The sequence below is a fragment of the Pezoporus wallicus genome, unplaced genomic scaffold, assembly GCF_028554395.1.
Source record: "Pezoporus wallicus isolate ANWC-B61680 ecotype Strahan unplaced genomic scaffold, APGP_CSIRO_Pwel_v1 contig_8047, whole genome shotgun sequence".
Taxonomy (NCBI): Eukaryota; Metazoa; Chordata; class Aves; order Psittaciformes; family Psittacidae; genus Pezoporus; species Pezoporus wallicus.
The window spans coordinates 567,708-593,986 of NW_026639548.1; the positions used below are offsets into that span (position 1 = coordinate 567,708).

Consider the following 26,279-nt stretch of genomic DNA (forward strand, 5'->3'; position numbering starts at 1 on the left):
CAAACAAGATCAACCCACCCAAAGGTGTGAATTCATTTGTAGATTAACTATGGAGCTGAGTTAATGATTAACGTGCAGGGACTGAAGTATAATATGTTTATTAAAAAGCTTAGCATTATCACTAACACTTCCCTTAGTCTCTGTAACCACTACTTAAGCTAAAACTAAACTCGTTGTTATTTACACATACAAACCTTCTTTTGCACAAGCAAGGCCTCCAGACCCTCCACCAATTACCAGAAGGTCATACTCATTCTTTCCTGTGAAATAGATGTGAAAAATGAAGGAAAATGAACAGGCAAGGAAGATGGTAAAAGGTATGAAAAACCACACTACTGTTCACAATTGATTATTGATGATTTAGGTTTTCTTTACTAGAGCACTGTATTTTTTTCAGTGTCCCAAAGCATTCTCAAAAAAAATCACTAAGCTCTGCAGTCTGGATTTATGAATGAAATACAGAAATAAAGCAATCAAAACGAAGTGAGGAAATAGATTAGATTTTTACACAATGCCCTAAGAAGCTCCTTCTGCATGATTAGACGGTTGCAACTGACATCCAGTACAGGTCTTGCCTCTATATTACATTAAGCTCTACACAAAGATGTTTCATCAGGGTTACTTTATCAGACTAACAAAGCCTCAGCTGCAGTGTAGGCCTCGCAGGGGTGTGGTGTGTGGCTCAGAGGGAAGCTGGCACGTCTGGCACCTCAGCCTTCCCCCAGAGCAGCTCACTCTCCCAGAGCTGTTCTGAAGCGGCAGGAGAAGCCGGCAGGTGAGCAATAACTCAGTTTTCAGCAAGGGTACCAGGACAACCCCTGCTTTCAGAGCTGTCAGGGGGGACAGCTGTGCCACCACAGGGCTGGGGGACTCTTCTTGGCAGTTCAAGTGGACACTGGACTGGGAAGGCTGACACTCCCCTGACGCTGAAGTTAAGCCTGAGGGAAAGGTTTGGCTGACTTTTGGGCTGCCCCACTACATCTCCAGAAAGCCTCACAGAGGGGCGCAGAGGGCCTTGCCCGCTTCACAGCCACCTGCGGCCCGAGACTCCCTCAGCAATGCAGGGACCGAGGGACGGGCTCCGAGAGACGCACCGGGGCTAAGGAGGCGCCGAAAGCCATTACGGCTGGAAGCCTTTCGCCACCCTCCTCTCCTCGACCGCTGAGGGAGGAGAGTGCCGCCTCCAGTGGCGGCTCAAGCAGAGCGTCTGCGGGCCGCTTCCCGGCGTGCGGGGGGTGGGAAGAGCTCGGGGGAACCCCTCTAGTGGGCTTTCAGCGTCAGGAGGAGAGGGCTCCCCGCGAGAAGAGGCGGAGGCGCGGCCTCTGCCCGCCCTGAGCCCAGCGGGCACCCCGTACCTGAGAGGGTTCGCACTGTACGGCAGAGCCGTCCTGACACTCCCAGGAGACGCTCCCGCCTCCGCCACAGCGTCGCCATGCTGTACGGCAAAGGGCCCCTGCGCCGAGACAGGACCCCTGCGAGGTGCCCGAGCAGCGCCTGAGTGGAGGGCGGCGTCGGCGGGTCGGTGAGGGCGGCGGAGGGCAGGAGGGTGTGAGGGGAGAGCAAGGGTCGCGGCGCGGGCCGCCCCCCCCCGCGGCGCTGAGGTGAGGCGGCCGCTTCCCGGCTGGTGGGAGCGCTCGACCTGGGCTTGGGATGCGGCTTCTGGAGCCGCTGCAGAGCTGCGGGAGGCCTGTTCAGAGGCAGGCAGAGTGTCTGGCGTTGGACAAGCTCATTTGCGTTTAAATCAGACGTTTGGAAGGGAAAAAACCCCCACATTTTGCTTGACTGGGTTCCCTCCGAGATGCTGCTGCAAAAGGGGTTCAGGGAGGGCGTTACGGGAAAGACGAGGAAAACGGCAACTGCACAGAACCTTTACCAATATTCAGAGCTTTGTTTGTTTCCCCTCTGGAACTACATACCCCACTGGAACACCACTCCTTCCTCAGATGCAGCCTGAAAGTTAAAAGCCTTTCATAAGGTGGTTTGAATAAAGCCTCTCCCTTCCATGAGGTATTATAGACAACAAATGATGTAGTTTTTATTCCTGTGGCTAAGATCTGTTCAGGGTTGAGAGCAGACAGCAGGGACTCGGGTCTGAGGGAACTTCCTCAAGCGAAATGGCGGAGTGGGCCGTGTTACACAGGTCAGTGAACCAGGCCAGCACAACCAGCTCTAACACAGGGTTTAACCAGTGGTACAGATACCTGCAGTGGATGACCTGTCAGAGCACTGCTGATGCTTCACAGCCTTCAGCAGCATCTCCTTTCCTTGTGAACATGCCAGATGTTGATTAACCGAGGGCAGTGCTGAGTTACTAATGCTTGTATGTATTGGGGCAGCCTAAGGTGAAAGGCCTCAAAGTAAGCATTGGTCAGAGCAATGCCACAGGGATCAAGGTCTTTCTCATTCAGATTTACTGGCTGTTGGCCTTTACTGAAGCACGGTAGTGACCCAGCTTGCTGCTGTACGTAGACTCGTATGTGCTAAATAGCCAAATTGGAGTCTGGGACAAGGAATCTGCCACTTTTTCTTAGTGAGAGGGTGCGGTTGGCAGAAAAACGTTTCAGGCAGTCCTGGTTCAGCTGGTTTCTAGCAAGGGCCTGGCTCACAAGGGGGCAGCATCCAACCATTGTGTTTCAGAAACCATCACCTGGTCCTTAGCTAAGGAGAAACGGCAGGAAATTCATGTACTCCAGGTCTTGTAGAACTAACATCACCTCCATTGTAGGTCTGGTTGTTTTTTCTTCATTAATGTCTGAAAATACACGAAACAGAAATTACTGTCACTTTAGTAAATGAATTGATGACTTGTCCAGTGTCACTGCTGGTAAACAAAAAAAAGGCAAACTCCCTCTCTGTTGCCTCCTGCAGCACTAATCAATAAATAACTAAAAATGCTCTTACCCACTGCAGCAGCAGTGGACAGACATGACAAGAGCATACTGAGAGGCCTTTGAATTAAAGAAACCTCCAGCTTACTCAGTAATCTTTTATGCTTTTCAGGTACTTAACTGCAAAGTTGTCTTACTATTCATTTTAGCCACTACTCTGAATTGAATCAGGCAGTGTTGAACATGTGCTCTTCACACAGCATTTAGTTCAGACATGTAGGATCAAGGGTAGAATTAAATCTCCCCAAACAAAAAACAAGTTTATGTAAAGAAATGTCCCTGCAGCATTACTGTGTTTTGCTAATAAGAAAAGGCCTTAAATGTAGATAGAAAAAGTTACCTTTAAACAGCACCTACAGTGACAGTTTAGGAAAGAATTGATAAATTTGGAGTAATGCTTCTGAACTCTTTTAAGGATAGGAACTTGGCCAAGTATCCATTGTAACAACCACATTGTACGCTAACATTACTGATCATCTTTTCTCCAGTGCTTGGAGTCTGTGAACCAGAGCCTATGCAGCAGTGTCAAGATTGTAGCTTCTTTTGGATGTCTGTGTGTTCCCAAACACATCAGCACACACCCTCTCTTTTCTAACTTGAATGTGACGCAGTTGCTTTCTCTTGGCATCCTTAAGTCATCTGGGAATTGGACCTATCAATAGGCGCTTCTGTGCCACTGCCAGACCATGTGAAGCTGGGGTGTCACCAGCCCTCTGGCTGTATCTCACAGCTAAGGATGAAGCACTGTGCAGTTCCACAGGCTAAGGCGTTCCCATCACAACTGCCATCTTCAGAGGAAAGTACAAAATCTGTGTAACATCACCCTGCATGTTCTTGCACATTCTCACAAGCTTCTTCACTGAGACTGACAGAGGCAGATATCAGCAACAAGGAATAGGTTTTGCTCATGGTGACAGTATCAAAAAAAGGAGTAGCTGCTGACATCTGCTGCAGTCAGCACTGAGCAGTATGTCTGTGCTGCACTTGAAAAACCTTTCTCAGGGATCAGAGGCAGATTCTGGTTATCAGGTGTGGTTTCTAATTTGTCTTTGGCTCAGCTCCTATAGCTTTCTAGTCTCTTAATTCTTTTGTGGTTAGCATTAAGCTGATCAGAGTAATTAGTGAAATAACTTTTTTACATAAATATATATCTTCTTTTAAGAAAGCAAGCATTACGTACTTTAGTGGAAAATGCATTTTAGTATTAGGAATCATTTACATAAAGCATTGCGTTTCTGCAGTGAAAGCATATTTTTTCAAAGTTTGGGATTAAAAAACCTTCTTACAGGTTAGCTATCAGACCTAACATCATATTTCCACAGAATTTTGTCAGTTGTAGCTACTCATATTTAAAGTCATAAATTAACTTAATACATTAGATGTGGTTTGGTTTATTTCCAAGGGGAGATGTTTATTCAATGTACTTTAAACAGTGTGGTATTAAAAGTGCAAAGGAAACACCACTGTGTATGCATATAAATCCATTCAACAAAAATAGGGGGTTTGTGAGGCATGAATTGGTTCTGTTAACAGGCAGACTGTTTCTTTTTTAATTTAGTCTAAGGAATTCTCTACTTTTTTCCTTCATATGAAATACCTTTTGTTACATTTATCAATGGCTTACTCAAATTCTTCCTCATGAAGACAACCAGGACCAAATGCCTTTTCCACCTAACATTTTAGAAATTTTTACTTTTCAAATACATCTTCTTGTCTTTCCTGTTTTTCTGGCATGGTGTTATGTTCTTAGATTAGCAGCCTGGCAGAGTGGGGGAAAGAAGAGAGCTGTCAGGTAGATACTATCCTAGGAAGTCATCACATCGCTGCTTTTTTTAGTGGGTGGGGTGGGAAATGATTTATATCAGAAGATACATTTTGTGGCATGACTTAATGACCAGTTTACATGACTGTCAGTGATCTGTACTGGATCACTGATTGAACTAAGATATCTGTACATGAAGTAGGACTTTTTGGGTTCTTACCAGCTCTCCTGTGATTGATTTTACCCCCTTTTTTTCTTTTGCTCATGTTGTTCCTCCACTAGCGTGTAGCATGGTGTCTTTATAGGAGGAAAGAGAATGGAGAGAAAAAGCATGTGGAAGAAAGGCAGGTCAAATGGTGAATACAAAAGTGAAAACAGTGACATAGTTGCTGGCAACTGCGAGAACCATGTCCCAGAGCTACAAAAAGGACAGAACAAATGGTAGCAGGGGAGGGGTGGACACCAGTCCTTAGACCTTTTTCAAAGTAAGGTAAAAACTTGTAACGATTCAAATTGCGAAATATGTGGATAGCATTCGAATGTGGGGGTTATGCTGGCAAGTGAGGATCCTTATTTAAAGACACAGAACCTGGGTAAACAGGAGCATGTTTATCACTTTTATTTAAGGCTTCTTAACTGACTTGTATAGCAAGAATTTTCCAATGTTACATTTTATTGGGTATCGCTTTTCATTAGCACAAAGAAATCTTTGGCTGTTTACTTACAATCCAACTCTACTGTATTTTTCTGCATTTTTGATAGCTGCTTTGAAGAGCTTTGACAAATCATCCTTTAGGAGAGTTCAGTCAATCTGATGAAGATGGTGACTAATGGTTTATGAGATCAAGGTGGTAATCAGATTTCCATATGAAGTCTACAGATTTTACAACATTTTGTTAGGATGGGACAAATATCATATGCCAGTACCTAATAAATTTTAATGTAAGGTCTGTAAATGCATCTAAACCAACTACATTGAGTAACCTAAGAAAAGTTACACACATGACAGAATTACATGAGATAATAATTTAAATTCCATTTTAAAATGTAGTTCTAAGAGAAAACCAACCATTTTAATATAAGCTAAGTGCCCAGAAAGACATCCTATTACAAATAATACATCCTTCAGCTAAAAGTGTTTCCTGTGCTGGAAACATTTCTGCACAGGTTCATAAACCAACAGCAATAGTTTAACATTTCAGCTTTGTTGCTATTCCCCCTTTGGTTTGCTTTTTTTTTATTGTCAGAAATTTGTCTGAGACTAGGACTCGTTGTTATTCAGAATTTAATCTATGCTATTTTATTCCTTCCTTCCTTAACACAGGATCTTCTGTTCATAGCTTTTCCTAAACAACTAATTGATTGCAAGTAAGGGGAAAAAACTGCAGAAACAGATGAAGCTTCAAGTAACACAAGTTCAAATTTTAACTTTGTTCAAATGCTTCAACATGTGTTACCAAAAAAGTAAGGGGAGAAAAGACAGAAATATGGTAGGTTTAACTGAGCTTCAGAGTTTTCATAAGGAGTTATGAAGCCTTTGAAAGCAGGAAGGGGTGTTCTTTTTCAGCCTACATGATAACTTTTATGATACACAATAAATACAAGCCAGTCTAATTACTTGTATTATTTGTTAAAATTTAGAGTACAGTTTTGCTAGCCATCTTCCTTCTCTTTTAGCTATTTCCTATTTTAGATATCTTCAGGCAGTTTCCTGATTCATACAAGAGTGATGCTTCCTTTCTCAAAATTCCTCTTTTACATGTTCTCAGGAAGAGAAACCAATTTGACTGTGGAAAACAGCAAATTCACATAAAAGAAAATCCCTCCTGCTATTCTGAAAATGCAAGCTCAAAAGAATTTTCTTCCACTCATTGTTTCACATGATCTATGGGGTTTGTGATAATGTGCTAGCTCTCCTGTATCCCTTTGTTTAGCCTTTTAAAAAACAGTCTTTGGTCAGAACTGTTAGAAGAAGGGAATGCCATTTGTTGTTATGCCAGGCATGGATTTACTGGGAAGGCTCTAGCTCCGTGCTATGCACAGCAAGTGGGGATAGCATGGCCACATTGCATCACGTGATGGCAGCTGTGTAGCCTGCATTTGAGACTGGGAGGTCTGTACATTAGCAGTGTCTACTCAAGTTTGTGCAAACAGATCTGAGCTGAACTCTGTCAACTGTCAGAGCTATTCAGTGTGAACTAGTCAGTTATTCTGACCTGCTGTCATTCGTGTGATGTTGCTCCCAAGCTAAGACATGCTGGGTCTACATCTTCCTATAAATGTGCCCTGTGAATGCAGGATCCTGATGTTCTGCAGTATCAAATCCATCTTTTAAGATCTTGTCCCCAAATAAAAATTGTGTTTGTACAATGTAAAAATTTATAAAAACCTGAGATATTTATAGCTGTCCACAGTTCTCTGACCTGGATGTATTACTGTCGGGGTAAATTTTTACGATCTAGACAAGGATAAGTCATGTGAACATGGTATAAATTTATACATCTGGAGCTTGTAGTATTGTTAATAGAAACTTACAAACAATCCATACATATATAGGCACTGCCTTGGGCAAAAAGGTGTTTTAAATAAAGGCATAAGCCAATATTTAACATCCTACCAAAGAAACTTCCCTTGGAGGAAAAAAAAAATCCCATAATAATGTATTACAAATGTTCAACTCTCTATTAACTTGGAAGCAACTTACGGACATTATCTCACAGTTTGGGTGGTTTAACTAACTGAACCTCTGCCTTTATCTAATTTGCAGTTATTGCCATTCATGTATTTTTACTTAGCTAGTTAAATATCTAGACAACAGAAAGGGTTACTCTGCAGGCACAGCCTTTATCATCCAAGTAAACAGTTGTGGGCACGCAGAAGCAAGTTTTCTCCTCCCATGCTTTTAGCCTGAACAATACGATTCAGCTCAAGGTTCAAAATCTTTTAAAAGCATTGTCAGAGGACACTGCTCAATCTGGTAAGTCTTGGTACAAATTTCTGCTCCTGGGTATAAGCTGGGCTGATACCACCCACCAGTTCACAGCTAGCTACAGTTAACTGCTAGGATGGCTCCAAAGAATAGCTTACAGAATCAGGTCAGTGCATAGAATAAGTTTGGCTGGTTTAAGCTCTTTTCTCCACAGAGCAGCAGTAAAAGAAATTCTTAGTTAATGTTAACTGTGGGTGGCATCAGGTATCATGCTTTAACCTGTCATGCTTTCAGAACCAGCTTTTGACCAGGTAGGAAACTACTGTCAGTGAAGCTGGAGTGCAGTATTGCTTAGTTCATCCTTTGTTCTTCTTGATGTCTAGGTTACAGCAAAATTATTTGTTGAACTAAATCTCTGTTATACATGGGAGGGATACTTCAAAGTTATTCTGTATTAAGTACTGTGCTATAATGCAGGGTCTTAGTTATGTTTTGTTAACTTACTAAAAACACTTTGATCTTCACCTACCTCATTTTCCCACAATTCTTTATGCAATTCATCCACTTAAAGGGCTCTCAGGTAGTTCTTCATTCTTTCAAGGACTTCCCCCATCATGTGACGAAGCCTGTTTTCATATCTTCAGTTCCTGTTTTTGCCACATGTAATACAAACTCTTAAAATCTTTTAAAAGTTTCTAGGCTAGAGCTTTTCAAACACTTGCTAACTAGGTTTGAGTTTTGTAGTGAGATTACAGCAGAGAACTTCCACCACGTTGTGTTTGGCTTTTGTTTTTTTTTCTTAATATTTTCTTTTATGGTGCAGTTTAATTGCAGCTTGGTTATATTGTTTCTGCCTCAAAGGAAACAGTATAGACAGTCAAACTGACGACAAGGCTTATTAGAATAATCCTTTTATCTTAGAGCTGTTTGTAGCAGAATATTTTTCCACCTAGAAGCTCCACAAATTCAAATGTACTATTTATAATGTATTGATTGCACTTCCCTCTGTAGTTGCTGTTAAACAATTTGGTATACATACTTCTCCTCCCTCCAGCAGCACTCTATATTTAACCCACATGCCTAGGTCTTGTTTCTACAAATTCTGCACTGGCTGAGGCATGCCACATCTGAGCTGAAAAAAGAACTGAATCCCTTGGGCTAAATTCATTCCTGGAGTTGCTTGATTGAACACAATGCATTTACACTGAGCGCAGATTTGGCTCATACCTGACTTTGTCAGCATTCACTGTGCTGTAACTAAGTAACAAGAACACTGTCATTAGGGGACAGATGAACAGCTTTCTCTAGGGTTATTAGAGCACTGAGCACCTTTAAGGAGCGCAGAAACCAGTGAAAGGAGGAGTTGGAGAAAAGGACACCGCTCCTTTTAGAGTCTTGTAACAGGACTGATAAGCTATTCCTGTGATGTGATCGAACGGGACTGAATACTGCAGGCTCTTGGACTCTTATTCTATAAAATCCACAGCAGAGCAGCACAGGAAAAGATCGGAGGGAACAGCTTCTGCTGTACCAAGAAAGGTACCTATTTATATTTTCTTACTTCTCAGGCTTGACACAATTTGCTGTCGTAGATACTGTCACTGTTTTAAACAGTGGCGAGTATGAAAGGAGCGGTGTTTTCCACATTTTGACTGGTACTCATTGTCAGGAAGCCAGTCTGTGGGCAGCAACAGCTTTCACAGAGAAAGAGTAGGACTTATTTGTGTGTAATGCATTTATACTGTATTGTAAACCTTGACAGTTGAAAGAAATGAGATAACCCCAGCTAAATTGAAAATGTAATTTATGGCTGTAAGTATGCTGGAATTTGGTGCTCATTTGTATTCAAGAAAAAGCTGGATGCGAGTCAAGCTTCAGTTCAGTCATATTTGACTGAATAGCTGCTTTTATAAATGTGTTGCTGCAGCTGTATTTTATGGGAGTTTTCATTCTCAAGAGGGAGTTCTGCTACAGCAAAATGTCTGTGAAGAACAGACAAAAAGCTTGTACTTTTGCTTGCTAGCAGAGTTGCTGCTCATGAAGTAGTTTTCTGATGCCCTTTATGGACATTCTTTACATTCTGTCCTTTATAAAAACCCTCATATTTACCAATACTGTCGAGCACATGTCATACCGATGATCTCCATAAACAACCTTTACTTCATAGCTGCACTAACCCTAGCTTTTTTTCTGCTTACTCAGCTGTGGGCTCATCTCACAAAGCCACCCCATTCAGGATATCATGCATTTGCACAACATCACGGTATTTAAATGCAAAATAAAATTTTGCCAACATACAGCTTTAGTTTGCATCAGTGGAAGAAGAGTTTCACCATATTAACCCTGCAAACAATTTACTTGTCACTCAAGTTTAGCAATATTATTTAGCAGCTGATATCAGGTTTATCTCTGCCAGTCTCACACTGTTGTCTGTCAGCAAACCTTCAGGATCACTGGAATTATAATTGACTTGGAATTTTCTGAAAAAACATATTTTTGGCAGCAGCCGTTGAAACCAGATCTTAATGCACGAGGCATTCCATACCAGTTTAGCTTGATCTCTATTAGAAAAGATTTCTCAGAAAGCAGTTTCTAAGTAAAGTAAGAGACATTCTATTGCCACTCCAGCTAGTTTTCTGGGAAGGGCATTCTGTCAGGATTTGAGGCCAAGGTTTCATGCCCTGAGCTTGTCTCAGTTATGCTGCCTCTTCCCACACAGTGTTCTGGTTACCTGCTGTGCTGTGGTGATCCCACCTTGCCTGGCCTGTTAGAGCTCTTCATTTCCATAGAGATAAGCCATTATCTCAGCAGCAATTTCCTTCCTACTCTTTCAGGTCCTTCCATGGGTGTTTCACCAGGTTTCAGTTGTGCACTCCCCCTGGCCTGAAGAGCAGCTTGTGGAGGGCGGAAAGCTGTGTTGAAGACAGATTTACACTAGATTAGCTGGTAGCCTTAGAAGCAGGGCAGGAGCACGCAGTGGGGATTTGGGACATTGAGGATTCAGCACTTGATCTTTGTGGTATAAAGAGAGAATGCAAAATAAGTCTATTGCAGGTGATGATGCTGAGGATAACTAGCCATTTTGGTCTTTCCTCTGCCAGCCCTTTCTTCCAAATCTTCAAATCTCTAGTTGGGGCAAAATCATTCAGTAGGAGGTAGTTTTATGTACGTAAAGTCTCAGCCAAGAAAACTTTTTACAGACCAGCTTGTAGTGTGCTGGCAGGGCAGAGCACTTTCTGCTTTTAGCAGTCCACTGCTTCCCAGATGGGGTTTGTACAGTTCAGCTGAGCTGCAACCCTGGCCTCAAACACTAGTACAAATAATACAAATACATCTAATGTTCTGGAGTGGGAATAACAACTACCAGGAGCAAATGCTTCCAAAGGGTACCTGAAAAGATCTTATTCCTGAAAAGCTGTCTTTGCTCAAAGCCTGGTAAAGTGCATTTCTTATCCTTGAAGAATTCTCTCACCCCAAACTGTGACTTTAAATCATGCAGTGTGATTAGGCCAGACCGGATCAGAAACTTACAGATCCACACGGACCTGCTTGTTGGATGGAGATGAGGTCTCTCTTCGTGGCAAGTTTATTCTAAACCCTGTACTTCTTTATGAGGCACATAGCCATTATATAAACCTTTTCCTTTGGGTGATAGCACTTAGACAATGGCTGTTGTGAAGGGAGCTTTAAGTTGGTAGCAATTATCTGAATTGAAATTAAGAGAATGGATATAAACACCCTTATGAAGCTTAGTTGATGAGCTCCCAAATAGGCAGTAGGCACTTTTCTGTTCTTTTCCTTTCATTCAGAAAGAAGAAATCTGTATTTGTTTCCTTTCAACAGGAGGAAAAAGGACAAGACAAAAGGCCTAAGGGGAAAAAAGTAATGATCAGAAGTTTGCATTTATAGAAGTCAGAATTTTTGTAGTCATGGTACTGAAGCTAAATTATAGTAATCTGAGAAAAACCTAGGAAATGGAAATTCAGATTTCATACAAGAACTACTTAGTGAAAAATTATATAAAGTCTGTTCAGCTTGTTTTTATGATGTCAGTGGAAAATCTGAATGTCAAATTCCCAGACTAAGTTTCCATTGAAATACAAGCTATTCACGTTTGGCAATATGATGATTATTCTTCACAGTGTTGCACTCATTTTAAAATACATAAACAAAAATGAAAGAATAGGAGGTAAAAAGATATTTTTTTGACCTTTAAAAGTACTAAATTATGAAGCTGTTGAATTGTGTTGCCTACAGCAACAGGATACAATGTGTTTGGCAGAAATCAGTTCAGGCTTTCTGTCCAAAATATTCTGCCTTTTTTGCTCTGGGAAAAGACAAGAAAAGCAAAATGCCACAAAACAGAGATTGTCTCACTCAAGGCAGCATAGGACAGAGAGTCAGGGACTCCAGTCCCAGTCAGGGATGGCACAGATCTCCTAGTGCAGAGCAACAAATATTGTTAAAATAAACGTAGAAATGTGCTGACTCTTCTGCATTGTTTTGCACTGCTTCTGAAAGAGCTAACATGTCCTTACTTTTATCCAAATCCTCTGCATGCTTTAGTGTATAAGATACTTAATGGCATAATTTCAGCAGTAGCTTTTAAAAAGTTTGAACTTAAACCTTATATCCACAGCAGGCATTTTTCTGACAAAAAATAATTCAGCTTTGCAACACCTTGAAAGTTATAGAAGTAGCACTAACTTAAACTTACTCTTCTGGCAACAGAGACATAGTTAAGACAGCTCACCCGAGATCGAATCAGAAAAACATTGCCAAGATGAGATTCAACCCCAAGTTCCCTGATTCAGGATCACAAACTTTACTCTCATTCTAGTCCTGGGGAATAGCAGAATTACATACATGCTGGTTTTGTAGAACAGGGTGTTTTTTGTGGTTATGTTTAGGACTTCGTTTTTAGTATGAAGCAAAACAGGATCAGTTCCAAGCTAAACCTGTAACGAGAGTTTCTGTAATAAGGCTTATAAGGATTCAACTAGATTGAAAAAAAAAATTCTATCCAACAGTTTCCAACCTCCCAAGTATTTTAATACCTGTCATCTTATTTTTGCGTCTGTAGGAAATAAAGCCTTGTTAAATATTCATAATGAACTAAGCTTCAGAATAGTTAAATATTCAAATTTAATACTTTTTTAATCTGCTAAGTGTGAAACTCACTAAGTCATGTGTCCTTATTAAAACTCAGAGCATTTAAAGGTGCTTACTTTCAACATGTTGTTTTTTTTTTCTTCTCTGTAAATATCAGCTTTTAGCAGAAGGAGGTTGTTTTGGAATCTGAGAGAGAAACAGTAGCAGTCAGTAGTTCAGGCCAAATCTCCATACACTTTCCTCTAACAGTGTTACAAAAACTTCAGAAGCACTGAGAAAAATCTTGATTTGAATTCATCTGGTGACTTGGAGTTACATTAAACATTGATGTTTCCAATTGTTATAATCCTTATTTTTTCACTTCAGGGACTTCTAAGACCAGTGATTTTTTAACAGTACTTGGAAAAAAATTACCAAAAGGACTGATAAATAACAGTACCAAAAGACCCTTATTGTAACCTGTGGTGAAATGGCTGGAGTCACCTGTACACGAATAAAGAACAGGATGTCTTGTTTTGTGCTCTGTCACATGGGCATTTTTATGTTTTTAGAAAAACTGGAGCTCTTATTACAGTAAGAGGGTAGTGAATCCCTAACTAAAACAACTACTGGCATAACAGATCCCCAGGACTGCGCCAGTCTCTTGAGATTTCATTTATGGCCATTGGAATGACTTAGGTATTTAATTTTTAAGGGCAGATAAATTGGGGCAGCAGATACCCACAATTCCTGTTTGCTTCTTTCTTTGAAAGTGCTGTTTTAAATCTCTGTACGCTGAAGCAGAGGTGCTCCCATTCAAGTTTAGTTATGGTTTGCAACAGGGGAAAACTGCTGAACTGCACTGTGAAGTTATGATTTGGTCTTATGAAACCTGCCAAAATGAGTAAGATTAGATGCATAAGAAAATAACCCAGTGCTTTAGAAAGACTCGTCAGTACTTTGACAGGTTTGGGCATGAAATTTTAATATGTTTTCTTTTAAACTCTGTCTTCTCAAAACCAGATTTAGCGATAGATGTTATTCATTCCTTTTCATAATGTTATCCCTCCAGTTTTCTCTTTATTCCCTTGCTGAATTTTTTATTTTGCCTACTATTTTCCACTTCAAATTTTAGTTTTCAAAGAGAAGTCTCACTTTATCATGGTGTTTCTAATGCACAGAAGAGGTTGCAGTGCTAAGCTGTGTATTTGGAACCTCAGAACAAGCACTAAATAATAAGCGCGACTGCCTTATAATTAGTGGTTATGGGAAACTTGACTATGTGCAAGTTCAGTTTTACTGCATATTTAATGAACCTCATGAATCCATATTAAAGCTAAAATTACAGTTGCATTTTCTAAAGCTGTCATAACATGACTGTCTCTTAGGTAGTGGTAGTTTGAAACTGGCTGAATTACACACTTAATTCTCATATCAAATACTTTTCAGCTAAGAATGTGAAAGCAATTACCTATTTTGGTACAGATTTTTTTCCCCTCTGGGTACATGACCATCACTGATGCATCTCGCCCTTGGCAGGCTGCTTTTACAGTCTCCTGCTATCACAAAATTTATTCTCACATCTAGAGAAGACGGAGATTAAGAGGGACAAACTTTAAAAAAGAAACAGTGCTTAAAAGAAAAAAGAAAAAAAAAGGAAAAGAAGAGAAAACCAAGGTATTTCTGGTTTGCTCCTTTTAAAAGTTACTTTCTCTGGAAACTGGTTTTCAGGATAATTGTCTCCTAAAGGAGCTCTGCTATGAACAACCCATAACGACAGTTTATGAAGGCACTGAGGTGTTACACAGCATTAATAAGCATAAACCCTCCCCCCCCCAACAGCTGAAAAACATTCCTTGATACAGCAAAACCAAGTGAACTTGTCTAGGAATGGAAAAAAGCAGCATGTGCGATACAGGTTGTTGCAATCTGTGAGCAGCCTCTAAGGATCTGTGGGAGGCAGGTGGGCTCTGCTGCTATATGAGGTGGCACTCATGTAGGACTCAGAACTGCCAAGATCTAACTGAGGCACAGTAAGAAATGGATCCCTCCAAGCGCTTAATCGTAGGAATAGCCAAACTGAATTGCTTCCTTGGTTAAGTTTTAGATCCAAGATCATCCCCTTATCACGTATGTTTGAGCTTTCACATATAGCTTTTTTTGTCTTGTTAACAAATACGTTACACAAAACATGTAAACAAACCAGGGTTAGCAGCCACTCAGCAGTCTAGATCAGAAGAGAAATGAGGTCAGTGTTTTGCCTTCAGAGGGGATTCTTGGGTGAACTTGAAGTGATAAGATTTCAAAGGTGAAGATGCAAAATTTGTTTCCAGGTGGCCCAGCAGAACTATCAGTTGTTGCCCTTCCAGAGGAAGCTAAAGGCCTGCTCATGGTTTTGCATAAGGAATAGCTAGAAGAAACAGGTGGCTTTGGCTATCTGTGTGGTTCAGAAGCATATCCCAATTCACACCTTTTGTTAAGCTAGTTGCATCTTAGTAGCAGGATGTCACACTACATCTGCCAGGTTGCAGCAGCCTAAATGCAGTCTATGCATTTGAAAAGTTAGGGCATGTACATCTCAAACAAGGAGTCTTTCTCTGCATGAAGTGCACTCTTAAAACAACAAAATCTTTAAAAAGATCCTGCTGTCCAAGTAAGGAGAAGGGTGAAGTGTTTGTTCAAGATCAGCAAACTTGAGGGATTTGCTCTGCTCTGGCTAACAGAGATGTGTTAAGAAATAGCATTTCACAGGCTGCAGATGAGGAAGATACTGTCCTTCTTTATTATGTGGGCTTCTGAGCATGTGATGTCTTGTAAATTTGGTATACAGAGCCTGTAGTAGCGTGAGAAAAGTAAGATAATGGAAATCTGGTTTGCTGACATACCCTTCCATGCCTGGGTAACAGTGTGAAAATGGAGGGGCAGGATTTTACTGTCAAGAAGCTTCTTTTTGTTAAAGTATAAAAATAAGTCTTCACAATCTGTTCCCCGTATGTAAAAGAAATCTCAGCATTCCTGAGTGGGCCTGAGATAGCCTACAGATGCTCTCTCTCCCTGTTTTGAGAAATCTCAGCAAATGGTCTCATATCTACACTAGGCAATAGGGGAAAGCTGTTCTTCACAAAATACACCACCTGTAGATATCCATTCTTGCTCTCCAGCAGATCTTTGAAGGCAGCCCCAAACACACTGTCAGAATCTCACAGTGTCAAAGCAACAGGCTGTGGCAAGTTGTACTCAGAGGATGCCAACGTATCCTTTGTAACCAGAGGATTATGTCTGGCAGCAGTATGAAATAATTCTGAACACCAACAGTCTTCAGTTCTACAGGGACCCGAATACAGTTGAACTGCCACCAAATGAGTCACTGGTAAGCAGGGCTCATGCGGTTTCCCTTGTGCAGAGGCAGGAAGGGTTAGATACCTGCTGGCATCAGTAAATAGCTTCTGGGCTCCATCCATTCACCACAGTTCAGAATAATTATGTCTCAACTATGTCAGTAATCCAAATCCATCAACAATGACCATACAATCAACTAAGGCCCAGCCCAGTTCTTGGTGGACAGATAATGTCGAACATCTTCATGTAGAACTAGAAAGAGCACAAGTCCCACCTGGAAGATGTAGGACAATTAGGCCTGATCAGTAGGGCTACTAGTATATAGAAGGAAAGAAGCAAAATTGACATCCAGGTCTTGATGATCCTGTTGAGGTAGAGGAACAGATTCTTAACTAGCTAGGAAATAAAGTTCATGATGTGCAAGAAGCACGATTTTTCTGTGCTAATGATGCTGACAAGCTCTAAAAGGAAATGTCTCAGGTCAGACTTTGCAAGGAAAGCATTTAAGGTAAGCATTAACAGTGGTTACTACTTAAAAGCAAAATAAATAGACTTTTGACTGCTCCAAACAAATCATACTTGCTGTGCAACTAAGATAAATGGATGGGTGAACAAACTCCACTGTGAGCATATCTCCATGGAAACTCAGTTATCTTCTAAACTCAAAGTCTGTTGTGCATGATGATTAAAAATTCAAAGCAGTGGGATAGATTTTTCCCCGTGTGTAATGTGTATGTGCCAACTCCCACTGCAGAATGGAGGTCTGGCAACACGTAACATTTACAATATTCTTGGGACAATCCTGGGAAAAAAAAGAGAAACAGGAACAAGCAGGAAGAGACCTGGGGAATATTTGGCTAATCACATAGCCCCTTTACCTCTGGTTTTGGGCAACTTAGGCCAACATTTTGAGGATGTTGCAGCTCCTATTAGAGGACTGGTTTTGCTGAAGGTTGGTGGAGTGCAATATAAGTGCAGGCGTTCACCATTTTTACCACCTGGAAGAGAAAGAGACTTCATAGAAAGGATCAGAGATTAGAAAGAGTTGTGTCATGTTCTGTAACAGTTTGTTTTTTTAAGTGCAACTTAATCCAGCCTGCTGAGGTTAAGAAACAGGTTCTGAATCCTTTAGACTTGTGGTCAAATGCTTAATTAGACTTAAAGAACAAATGAACTCGGCAGTCATTCATCCTAATACTAACTGCAGCACATTCCAAACTGTGCTGTCCTCCCAGCATGCAACTGTCAGCTCTGCTTGTGGGAAGCAGAAAGGGAAAAGCGGAGGTGTTATAAGCTGCATCATCAGAAATGAGGTGTGTTTTGAGTTGTACAAGAGGAACTTCACATGGAGAGAGTCCTCAGGCAAATCAAAACTCTTAGTTTGGCACCCTGTCAAAAGCTAAATCAATTGCTTAATATTAAGAACCCTTTCTTTATGAGATCCTTTGTGCTGTGGCTCCTGCAAAGAGGTAAATGCACCTCCCTGTGTACTAGCCTATCTGAAATCCATCAGACTAAATGGCTTTGATGGGATTTACTGCTTGATCTGTACAGGGTGACATGCATCTCATCTGCTGAGCTTTATGTTCAGATGCCCTAAACTCAAAAAGACACACTGCCCATGCTGCACACACACAGGCATTTGCAGCTGTTACACTGAATTTCAGAGTGAGAACAGGCACAATCCCATCAGATGATTTGAGCTGGCCGATCAGAGAAGTACAACATGTCCTTTTGTACATCTCTTCAATTTCATGAGTCTGAGCTCTTCTCTGGTTCAGGGATTCAGTTTATATTTTTATAACCAGTGAAAAAACATCCCTATTTTATAAAAGGAAATGCATCTTTGGTTCTCAGATTAACCTCTTGTGTCAAAGGTGTTATAAGCAGGAAAAAGGCTTCTATTTTCTGAAAAAACATTCCACCTGGGTCCCTCTGCTGCAGGCTCTGAAAGGAAGGGGAAGGTGGAGTCCTACTGAAACATCAAGCTCAGCTTCTCTGCGGAGCATGCAAGAAGGGCAGGTGGTGGCATAGAGCTCTCCATGCAGGGTAGTAACTCACAACCTGCAGACTGGCTTGAAACAGAATGTTACTTCACAGTGGCCAGTTTCTGCTGATAACTGTGCTCAAAATTAAACGGTGAGATGTTCCATATTTTCTAACCAAGGCCAGCTTAGAAGTTTCCCAGTGCTCAAAAATACAGGAAAGAGGGATCACATGCAGGCTCTGATTTAAGGTTTTAAATCCTTTAAAAAAAGAGAACAGATTTGATGCTGGGAGGCTCCTTGTGCAGTGGCATGCATGAAGCCAGGACTGAGCAGCTGTGTGGGGGAAGGGACCAGAGCATTAAATAAAGCTACTTGTTGACTGCCTGTAAAATTGGCTTCTAAAGGGAGTGCCACAGAGCACCATCTATTACCAAGTGACAGAGAGCAGTTTTCAGCTACTCTAGAAAATACCATAATTAAACTCTGTGTGTTGCTGTTCAAGTATGGTTGGCTATGGGTTACTCAACTTAGTATTTACAAAAAGGATAGATCTCTTCCGTGCCACCTTAACCCTGGGCTGTTTTTCTTTTTCCTTCCAGATGCTGGAGAGCTCTTCAGTCCTTTTGTTCACTGTCTTCCTCCTGCTTTTCATTTTGCTGCTGGTTGTGGTACTCATCAGGAGAAACCCCACTGCTTCCCTTCTCTGGAATGAAATAATCCGGGAGAAAATAACCAATTTAATCATGAATCAGAGCAAGGAACAGAGGATTTTAAATTTTGTGCTGCAGAATGCAGTCCGGGGAGACCCCTGTAGTGTGCTGGATGCTATAGATAAGTACTGCTCCCAGAAAGAGTGGGCCATGAACGTGGGCAATGAGAAAGGTAATTGCAAGCAGGGATCAGCACTTGAACAATCCTTCAAGACTAGTACATTACAGGACATGTTATTGTGTTCACATGGTAACTTCTATCTGCTGAGAGAACACAAAAACAAACCCAAAACTCAACCTCCCCCCTCCCCCTCAAAACCCCACGACAGCCTTGTGTGTATCCAGTGAGTAATCCAGGAAGTCACAGGACCCAGTCTGGGTTTGCGTGTTGTGTACACTGCAATTGTGTAAGCAGAGAGTGACAATTTACGAGGAAAATCTAGGTTGGGTTATACCTCAGTTCTTATACAAGGTGCCCTTAAGGCATAATTCATTACGTGAAATACTTTCTGATCCTTAACTGAAAGATAGTAAATGGGGGGATGGGAGTGTGGAGTATTTTAAACTATGTTGTGTATGCAAGCATAAGTTACAAATCAGCGTTGAAGGGAAAAATCCTACCCGTGTAATACACAGAAGCAGTGCTCAGACATTGCTGCTACTTAGCAAGTGAATTTCCTTGTTCTTGCCTCCTAAAGGAAAATACGTGGACAAAGCGTTTATTTTTTAATTAGCTGCAGGAAAGTGACAATCTTTTAAAAAACTGTAATGGCAAAATGTTAACGTGTTATGAATTAGACACAGAAGTACCTCTTGCTGGGGAATTGCAGGGGAGAGTTGCTTAGCCTGGGATTAACATAGCTAATGAAATACAACAGTAAGCATTGTAACAGCTTCTCTGTCATGGGTACAGTTTTTGAAACTCTGCATAGCAGGCTGGGTGCTGAGGGCAATGGAACAGTGGGTGGTGGCTGAGTGGAAATTCTTAAGAGCTCTAAACCTTGATCAACTGGGCTTATATTCTTAAAGATTTCACTCCGGTTTTGCTCTGACAAGATGACCTTTCCTCCGATCAGAGCCATCATTAACGCGTCTTTAGTCTCAGAGATTTTGGGAGTGACCACGTGATGCCAAGAAGCAACCATCATCATCGTACTATTCATAAACAAATGAGATCCAGGAAAGTACCAGATAATGAAATTTCTATGTACACTGAAAAATTCCATGGCTCACTGTAAGATCCCTTCAAACACTTTGTCAGAGTAGTTCTCTAGTTTCCAGCCACACAAGTAAAGAGTTTTCTCACAAATAAATTCTTTTCTTCGGAAGGACTGAATATAGCACAGCGTCTTACCACTTATTTGGTAACGTTTTGTTGTTGTTGACTGATGTTTTCCATCCCTCAAATTCATCCAGTGAATCCAAGTATTTTGCAACTTCGTAACTACATTTTTCTTTCCTCTTTAAAAAACAGTATTTAGGATAAGAAACTTTGTAGACTGCATGTAACATTTGCAACAAATAAGAGCAATCAAAATTCAGGATTTACATGTTCCACAAACATGCCTAGTTTCGGCAATAAATTCTTAGACAAGCCCACTGCATTTTTCCCTTGTAACACTATAAATATTTTAGTTAATTCAGGCACTTCCTCACTCAAAAATGTTTATATTGTGAAACTAAGCAAGATTTTTTCTAGTTGAAAGTTTGCATTTCAAAACTTAGAATTTCCATGATCAACTTGATCACAGATAGGTCAGTTTGCAAAGGATATGGCATACCATTTGACATCAACCCTTAATTTCTGAATGTGTTTAGCAACTGAGTATACTTAGTAAGTTTCTCGTCACTAACTTGCTCTTCTGTATGTGATCTAGATTGATTTTGTAAGAAGTTAACATATTTCCATTTTATGCAGGTGTAATTCTAGACAAGACAGTGGAAGAGGTTAGTCCATCGGTTGCACTGGAGCTGGGAACATACTGTGGCTACTCAGGAGTTAGGATTGCTCGGCTGCTGAAGGCAGGAGCTCGTCTTCTCACTGTGGAGTTCAACCCAGAATTTGCTGCTATAGCTAAACAGATGTTTGAGTTTGCTGGAGTGCAAGATAAGGTGAATACTATTTGTCTCCAATTAGTATGAGGAAGCAATACATAGAGATCAGGACTTTACCTATAGAAACAACATGAATAGGTTTACATTTGGTTTTTACTTGTCAAGCAAGTGTAACACCCTAAGTGTTTGGGAACATGCAGAGTTCAACCATCAGGCTAGATCATAGAGAAAAGCTACCAGTGTCCACGAAAAGGACCGAGGTCATCTGTGTTTTTGTATATACAGCACAAACAAACTAAATTTGATAGCATTAGTCAGGGGCCCAAGTACGACACAGACCCAGCTGAGAGTCAGGATAGTTTGAAGTCAAGGGTATGGGGGTGTGTGTGACCAAAATAATCAGGGCTGTTCTCCAAAGTTCTTTGTTATGTGAGACAGCTCACAAAAAAGAGCTGCATTATGTGCAATGGACTTCAGATGAGATGTACTTACCCAAATCTACTTGGTCACTATATATATATATATATATATATATGTATATATGCATTTTGTGCAATCTGAGGTGTCTTGACTCTGTGCAGTCGGCTAGGATGCAGTTATTTCCAGTCTATAACCCAGATCAGCCCAGGGCTGAAATCTACAGCAGGTCGGGGGATTCATGCTGAAGAAGTGCCTGTCTGTTCAACTAAACAAATCACTTCAGGTGATAAAACCAGAGGAAATAAATCCCACCATGAGATCTTCTAATGCGTTTCTTGACTTCTTGGAGAGAACCTGAAGCACTAGCAACATCTAAAATTGCATTTTCCCCATCTGATTTAATTTCCCGATCAGCTATGAGTCATAAACCAGACAGATTTCCTTACCACTTTTTTCTTCCGCACACAGAATATGGCTCTCGCTTGACAAATCAATGTGCAGCAGCTTCTTTCAGTCTGGCCACAGTTTAAAATGAGCTAGAGGCACGTGCTTTTTCTTAATGGTTCTCAATTGATCAGATGGATTTGCATTTCAGGTAAGACTCCTAGAAGGCCCTTCAGAGGAAATTATTCCCCAGCTGAAGAAAAAATATGAAGTGGGTACTCTGGATTTTGTCTTCCTGGACCACTGGAAAGACAGATACACACCAGATACCATCCTGCTTCAGGTCAGTTTCCACAATTTCAGTCTTAAAAGTAAACTAGCAAATGCCTTGGTGTCTGTGAGTCCTATATTCTTTGTGAAGGACTAAATCCTCTGTAAAATGAAGAATGACAGCCAAAATAGAAACCTTACAAGAAAACAGGATTCTGGGGAAAGGATCCCAAACTTTTGTTAGGGACAGCTGCTGACACTACATAGCTCAGGACTTGGCAAATACTGTTGTACCATTGTGTTTCATGAACAATCCTAGCTCAAGGAGTGCATGGTCTGGGTCTTAAGCTCCCTAGAAGGAGTGTCTACATGGTCACTAACTGGAAGATTTGACCCCAAACCATCCTGATGCGGGGAGCAGGTGAGAGTCAGGGCCTGTGTGTCTCAGCTCCACTTCCCTCATTTCCTCAGTACCTTTTGCCGAGGGTCTGTTGTGCCAGCAGAGCCTTTGAATGAAACGCTATTTTGGTAGCACAGCTGGGTATCATCTTTCTGAGTCTTTGCTCCACCCAAATGGTGGCAAAACAACCTTTGGAGGAGTGCAGACTGCCCCAGTCAGGCACTTGTTGGGAACTGCTGTCCAACTGTCTCCAGTCCTGACTATGGAAAAATTACACTCATTCTTCCCAACCTGCCTTAACTATTACTATAAGCATTACAAAATGTGTAACAACAGTAGGCAATGACAGACGAAGCAAGTCCCAGAGGACTTCTGGATAAGAAGGAATTTTCAGGTGTTAAATAACTGAGATTGACAACATCTGTATCTGTCAACACAGCACATACACTCTCCTAGCTTTGAGCTGCAGGCTGGTAAGATTGTCTACACTGCCTGTATGCATGGAAGTGTAACTTTTCTATTGTTTTCTTCACAAATAAATCCACATTATTTCCTCATCCAGGCTCCCCTGGTTTTTAATTTCAGGCCTGTCCTCCAGATAGCTGTTTGAAAAGAAAATCTGTTTGGTGTTACGGACAGCCAGTATTGAATTTACAAATTGTTCCCTCCCTACAGTTATTTTGTGCCCAGAGAATGTTTTCTTTTAAACTGGCTGTGTAAGGATGACTGAGCTCTTTCCACTGGGAAGAGCTGGTGCTTCCTTATCAGAGCTTAATCTTCACAACACAGCCAAAACAAACAGGTAGTTTAGCTCCATCATAGTGGTCAGTCTGATGCAACTGTGATACAAAGTTGCAAAAATCCCTTATGAAATTAAGAGGAGAATTACAAGGAAAAGATAATCACATTTTCTTAGCTGTTATAGACCTTCTAACATGCAATTTTGGCATGTATTGCAATATGAATATCCAATAGGAAATGTAAAATATTCAAATGAAATATACACCAGAAGTGGGCCAGACGGCATTCCTGACACAAAAAAGCACCTGAAATCCTAGTGACCAGTGGAATATACAGCATATTGTCACCTGTAGGCTTCTATAAGCTCTGCAATAGAAATGGACCAGAGGGTATTTGCTGTCTCTAAAATTGCTTCTTCTATGCTGACCAGTATGGGGTCACCAGGGGCAACAGCGGAAAGCTGAACATTATCCACAGCACCCTCATCAACAGAACTTCTCTAATGTATTGGGAGCAACAAAACCCACCCCACCCCCCGTTTTGGCTACAACTGCTGCCTGTAACCACAGGATAACAACCAGCCTGATTAACTACAGACTGTTTTAAAACAGCTGGTAAGCTCAGATAAGCAACTTCTGCTAGACAAAAACACCAAGAAAAATTAGGTTTGTAGGTTAACTGAGGATAAACATTGTACTTGAAGTGAGTATTACAAGTTAATTATGCCTCGTGGAAATGTGTCAGTGATCTTCACTGTGCAAAAGCCCTGCTTCATGCCCGGTTCCTGAACAAAGTGGCAGAATGTACAGGGTGAAAGGAAAACAAGCACAGAAAATCTCTTACTCATTTAGATGTTTTGGAGTTTTGCTGAGACTGGCCAAGCAGACTGGTCCATGCCAGTCTCTCAGGGGACCTACTACAGTATTTTTATGCCATATTAAAGTTTTTATTTAAACAACTACTACAGTATTTTTATGCCATATTAAAGTTTTCAAACTTAAGCATGAGAGTGAAAACAAAACCATCTTTCTGGTCATGTAGACACAGTTGGAAATGATCTGAGCAGCAAACTGCACACCACCACTTCACTTGATTTGCTATTTCAGGACCCAAATGATCCAACATGTCATCAGTATCTCTAATGAGATTGTTTAGAAGTTAGCATATTAAACATGCCCACAAAGGATTAGAGTTACTCAGATTCTCCCATGTCTTTTCTTCCCTCCATACCTGTAGTACGGTGGGGTTCTGGATGCAGGCACTTGGTTATGACATGGTTTAACATGAAAGCACATTACATTCAAGCCAATGTCTGCTTAACAGCCACCATGAAGCAATTTCTCTTCTTTCTAGGAATGCAACTTGCTGAGGAAGGGATCGGTTCTTCTGGCCGACAATGTCATCATCCCAGGAGCTCCAGAATTCCTTAACTATGTCCGCAACAACTCCCATTTCCAATGCACTAACTACCCATCTCATCTGGAATATATGAAAGCTGAGGATGCTATGGAAAAGGCTGTGTTTTTGGGATAAAGAGGGCCATTAATACTCAACCATGTAAATGCAACTGCACAAGTTAATTTTTCCATGCTTTATATTTTGGGGTGTTTTTTTGTATTTTGGAGCCTGTACTTAAAGCAGGTGCTAGTGGAGATCACTTTAGACCAGGTGGAAAACAAAATCAGAAGTAGGGTAACTGCTCAAAGGTCTGTTCCATTGTTTCACATAATTCAGCAAACCCAAGGTGTTGCACACCGCATTGACCAACAGGTCATCAAACAACACAGTCTGTTATTTTGAACTCAAACCTGATTTGGGCTTAGGGTGAGGTGGAAAAAGTTGCCACAACTTCTGAAGATATGTATCCCCAAGCTGACCTGAGTAATCACTATCAAGAGTGGAAAAAAAGCATGTGTGTTGTGAGAAGACCATTTCAGGAGCCCTGGTTTTGCCAGATTACCAGCATGCTACTTAATGCAATGAAGGTTCCTACTGCACTGAGATACATTTCTGCATTGTTACTGCAAAAGTTAACCACTGCTATGTGAGAGAGAAGGGCATGGACTGAAGGAAGACTGACCCATGCAGTGAGAAAACAGAACAGAATTTTGCAGAAGACAAAGTCATTAATCTATCCATGCAGAGGCAGGGAAAACTGGAATAGTAAATAGGTTAAAACTATTAAAACTAACAGACAGGGAACAAAAGGAGCAGGCTCTTTCCAAAGGAACACCAAAACCTCCAAAACTACGTTAATATTTGACCTTAGGAAAATGCTGTTTACCCCTCATATTTACTTATCCTCTCATTATATTGTATAGACATTGTATGTGCTTTTTAGGAACAAGGCAAGCTGCTTACTCTGAAGTGCTGTGTATGTTTTAAGATGCTGTATAAAAATAAAGACCAGAGAGAACAGGTTTTACCAGGTAGGTGTTGCACACCCTGGTTAATCTCAGTGCTGCTAACACTATGGGAATAGTGAGGGCTGTCCCTGAGAAGACAACAACCCAAATATGAAATCTCTCACTCACCTGAACAATGCATAAATCCACTGGCATTCTGGCATGTCCTGCTGTGATTATGTAATGAGGCAATGGTCGCATTTATAAATAAACCCTAAAAAACAATAGAGCTGGCACGTGACTTCCTTTGTTTCCCATGAATTCTGTATTGCACTTGGGAATTTCCAGCCTTGCAACAGCCACAGAAAGATCTAACAATTGAAAATGAGAGTGAAAAATCAGGGAGAACCATTCCCATTTTCCTATTACGGATTCTTTCAGACCTGTTATCAGCTTCTTCCTTTTACCGCTCACCTTACTGAAGTGGTGACTCTCCTGGCCTACGTGGTAGAGAAAATCCACCTCTAGGACACCAGTCATGAGCCTAGCAGAGTATTGCCCCACAGTATAAAGGAAAACTAGAACAGACTCAGGTGACAGGCAATTTAGAAATGGACCAAGCAAAGCACAGTGACCCAGCCAGCTTACAGTGTGTGCATTTCACAGCAATATGAGAAGGCCACATTATGGGAGTTTCTTCAACAATTTAAACTCTGTCACATTGAGAAAAACAAGATTTACTATAATGGATTAGATTATGCAGGCAGCCCCTTGTGACTCTGTTGTGCTGTCCTGTGTAGGAGCAAACTCTGAGCTCCAACACTTCCATCTCACACTGTGAATAAGTTGATTTATTCTGTAAGCTTGCTCAGCACCACGTCCTCTTAGTGTCCAGGCTTAACTCAAAGTCACTTCAGGAGGTTCCAAGGAGTTTGTGCAAAACTTGCAAAAGAAAGT

At 41.1% G+C, this 26,279-nt stretch overlaps 2 protein-coding genes across 6 annotated transcripts in view; one reads left to right on the plus strand and one right to left on the minus strand.

Annotated features, from left to right (window-relative positions):
* The window catches only part of TXNRD2 (thioredoxin reductase 2), a 32,577-nt gene extending 31,093 nt beyond the window's left edge, over positions 1-1,484 (minus strand). The window contains exons 1-2 of the mRNA XM_057414978.1: positions 1,356-1,484; positions 195-260 (exon numbers count right to left, since the gene is read on the minus strand). Of these exons, the coding sequence (XP_057270961.1) occupies positions 195-260; positions 1,356-1,434 (145 nt within the window). The 5' untranslated portion in view covers positions 1,435-1,484. The remainder of the gene's footprint in view (positions 1-194; positions 261-1,355) is intronic.
* On the plus strand, positions 168-25,100 carry COMT (catechol-O-methyltransferase). Of its 5 annotated transcripts, none has more exons than XM_057414973.1 (5): positions 168-317; positions 18,597-18,879; positions 20,626-20,819; positions 21,778-21,909; positions 24,331-25,100. In XM_057414973.1, the coding sequence occupies exons 2-5, from the start codon at positions 18,597-18,599 to the stop codon at positions 24,508-24,510; spliced, it is 789 nt and encodes a 262-aa protein (XP_057270956.1). In that variant the 5' UTR covers positions 168-317; the 3' UTR covers positions 24,511-25,100. The 5 variants fall into 5 exon arrangements, with proteins under 5 accessions (XP_057270956.1, XP_057270958.1, XP_057270957.1 ...); XM_057414975.1 differs by lacking the exon at positions 168-317 and adding an exon at positions 1,384-1,518; XM_057414974.1 differs by lacking the exon at positions 168-317 and adding an exon at positions 7,480-7,627.
* The last annotated feature ends 1,179 nt before the right edge of the window (positions 25,101-26,279 follow it).

Excerpts from the sequence above, each read along its gene's own strand:
- COMT (XM_057414972.1), top strand. The coding sequence starts at position 7,716 with ATGGCTCCAAAGAATAGCTTACAGAATCAG. Across the intron at positions 7,746-18,596 it reads AGAATAGCTTACAGAATCAG|ATGCTGGAGAGCTCTTCAGT; the intron begins GTCAGTGCATAG and ends TTTTCCTTCCAG. Across the intron at positions 20,820-21,777 it reads TTGCTGGAGTGCAAGATAAG|GTAAGACTCCTAGAAGGCCC; the intron begins GTGAATACTATT and ends TTTGCATTTCAG.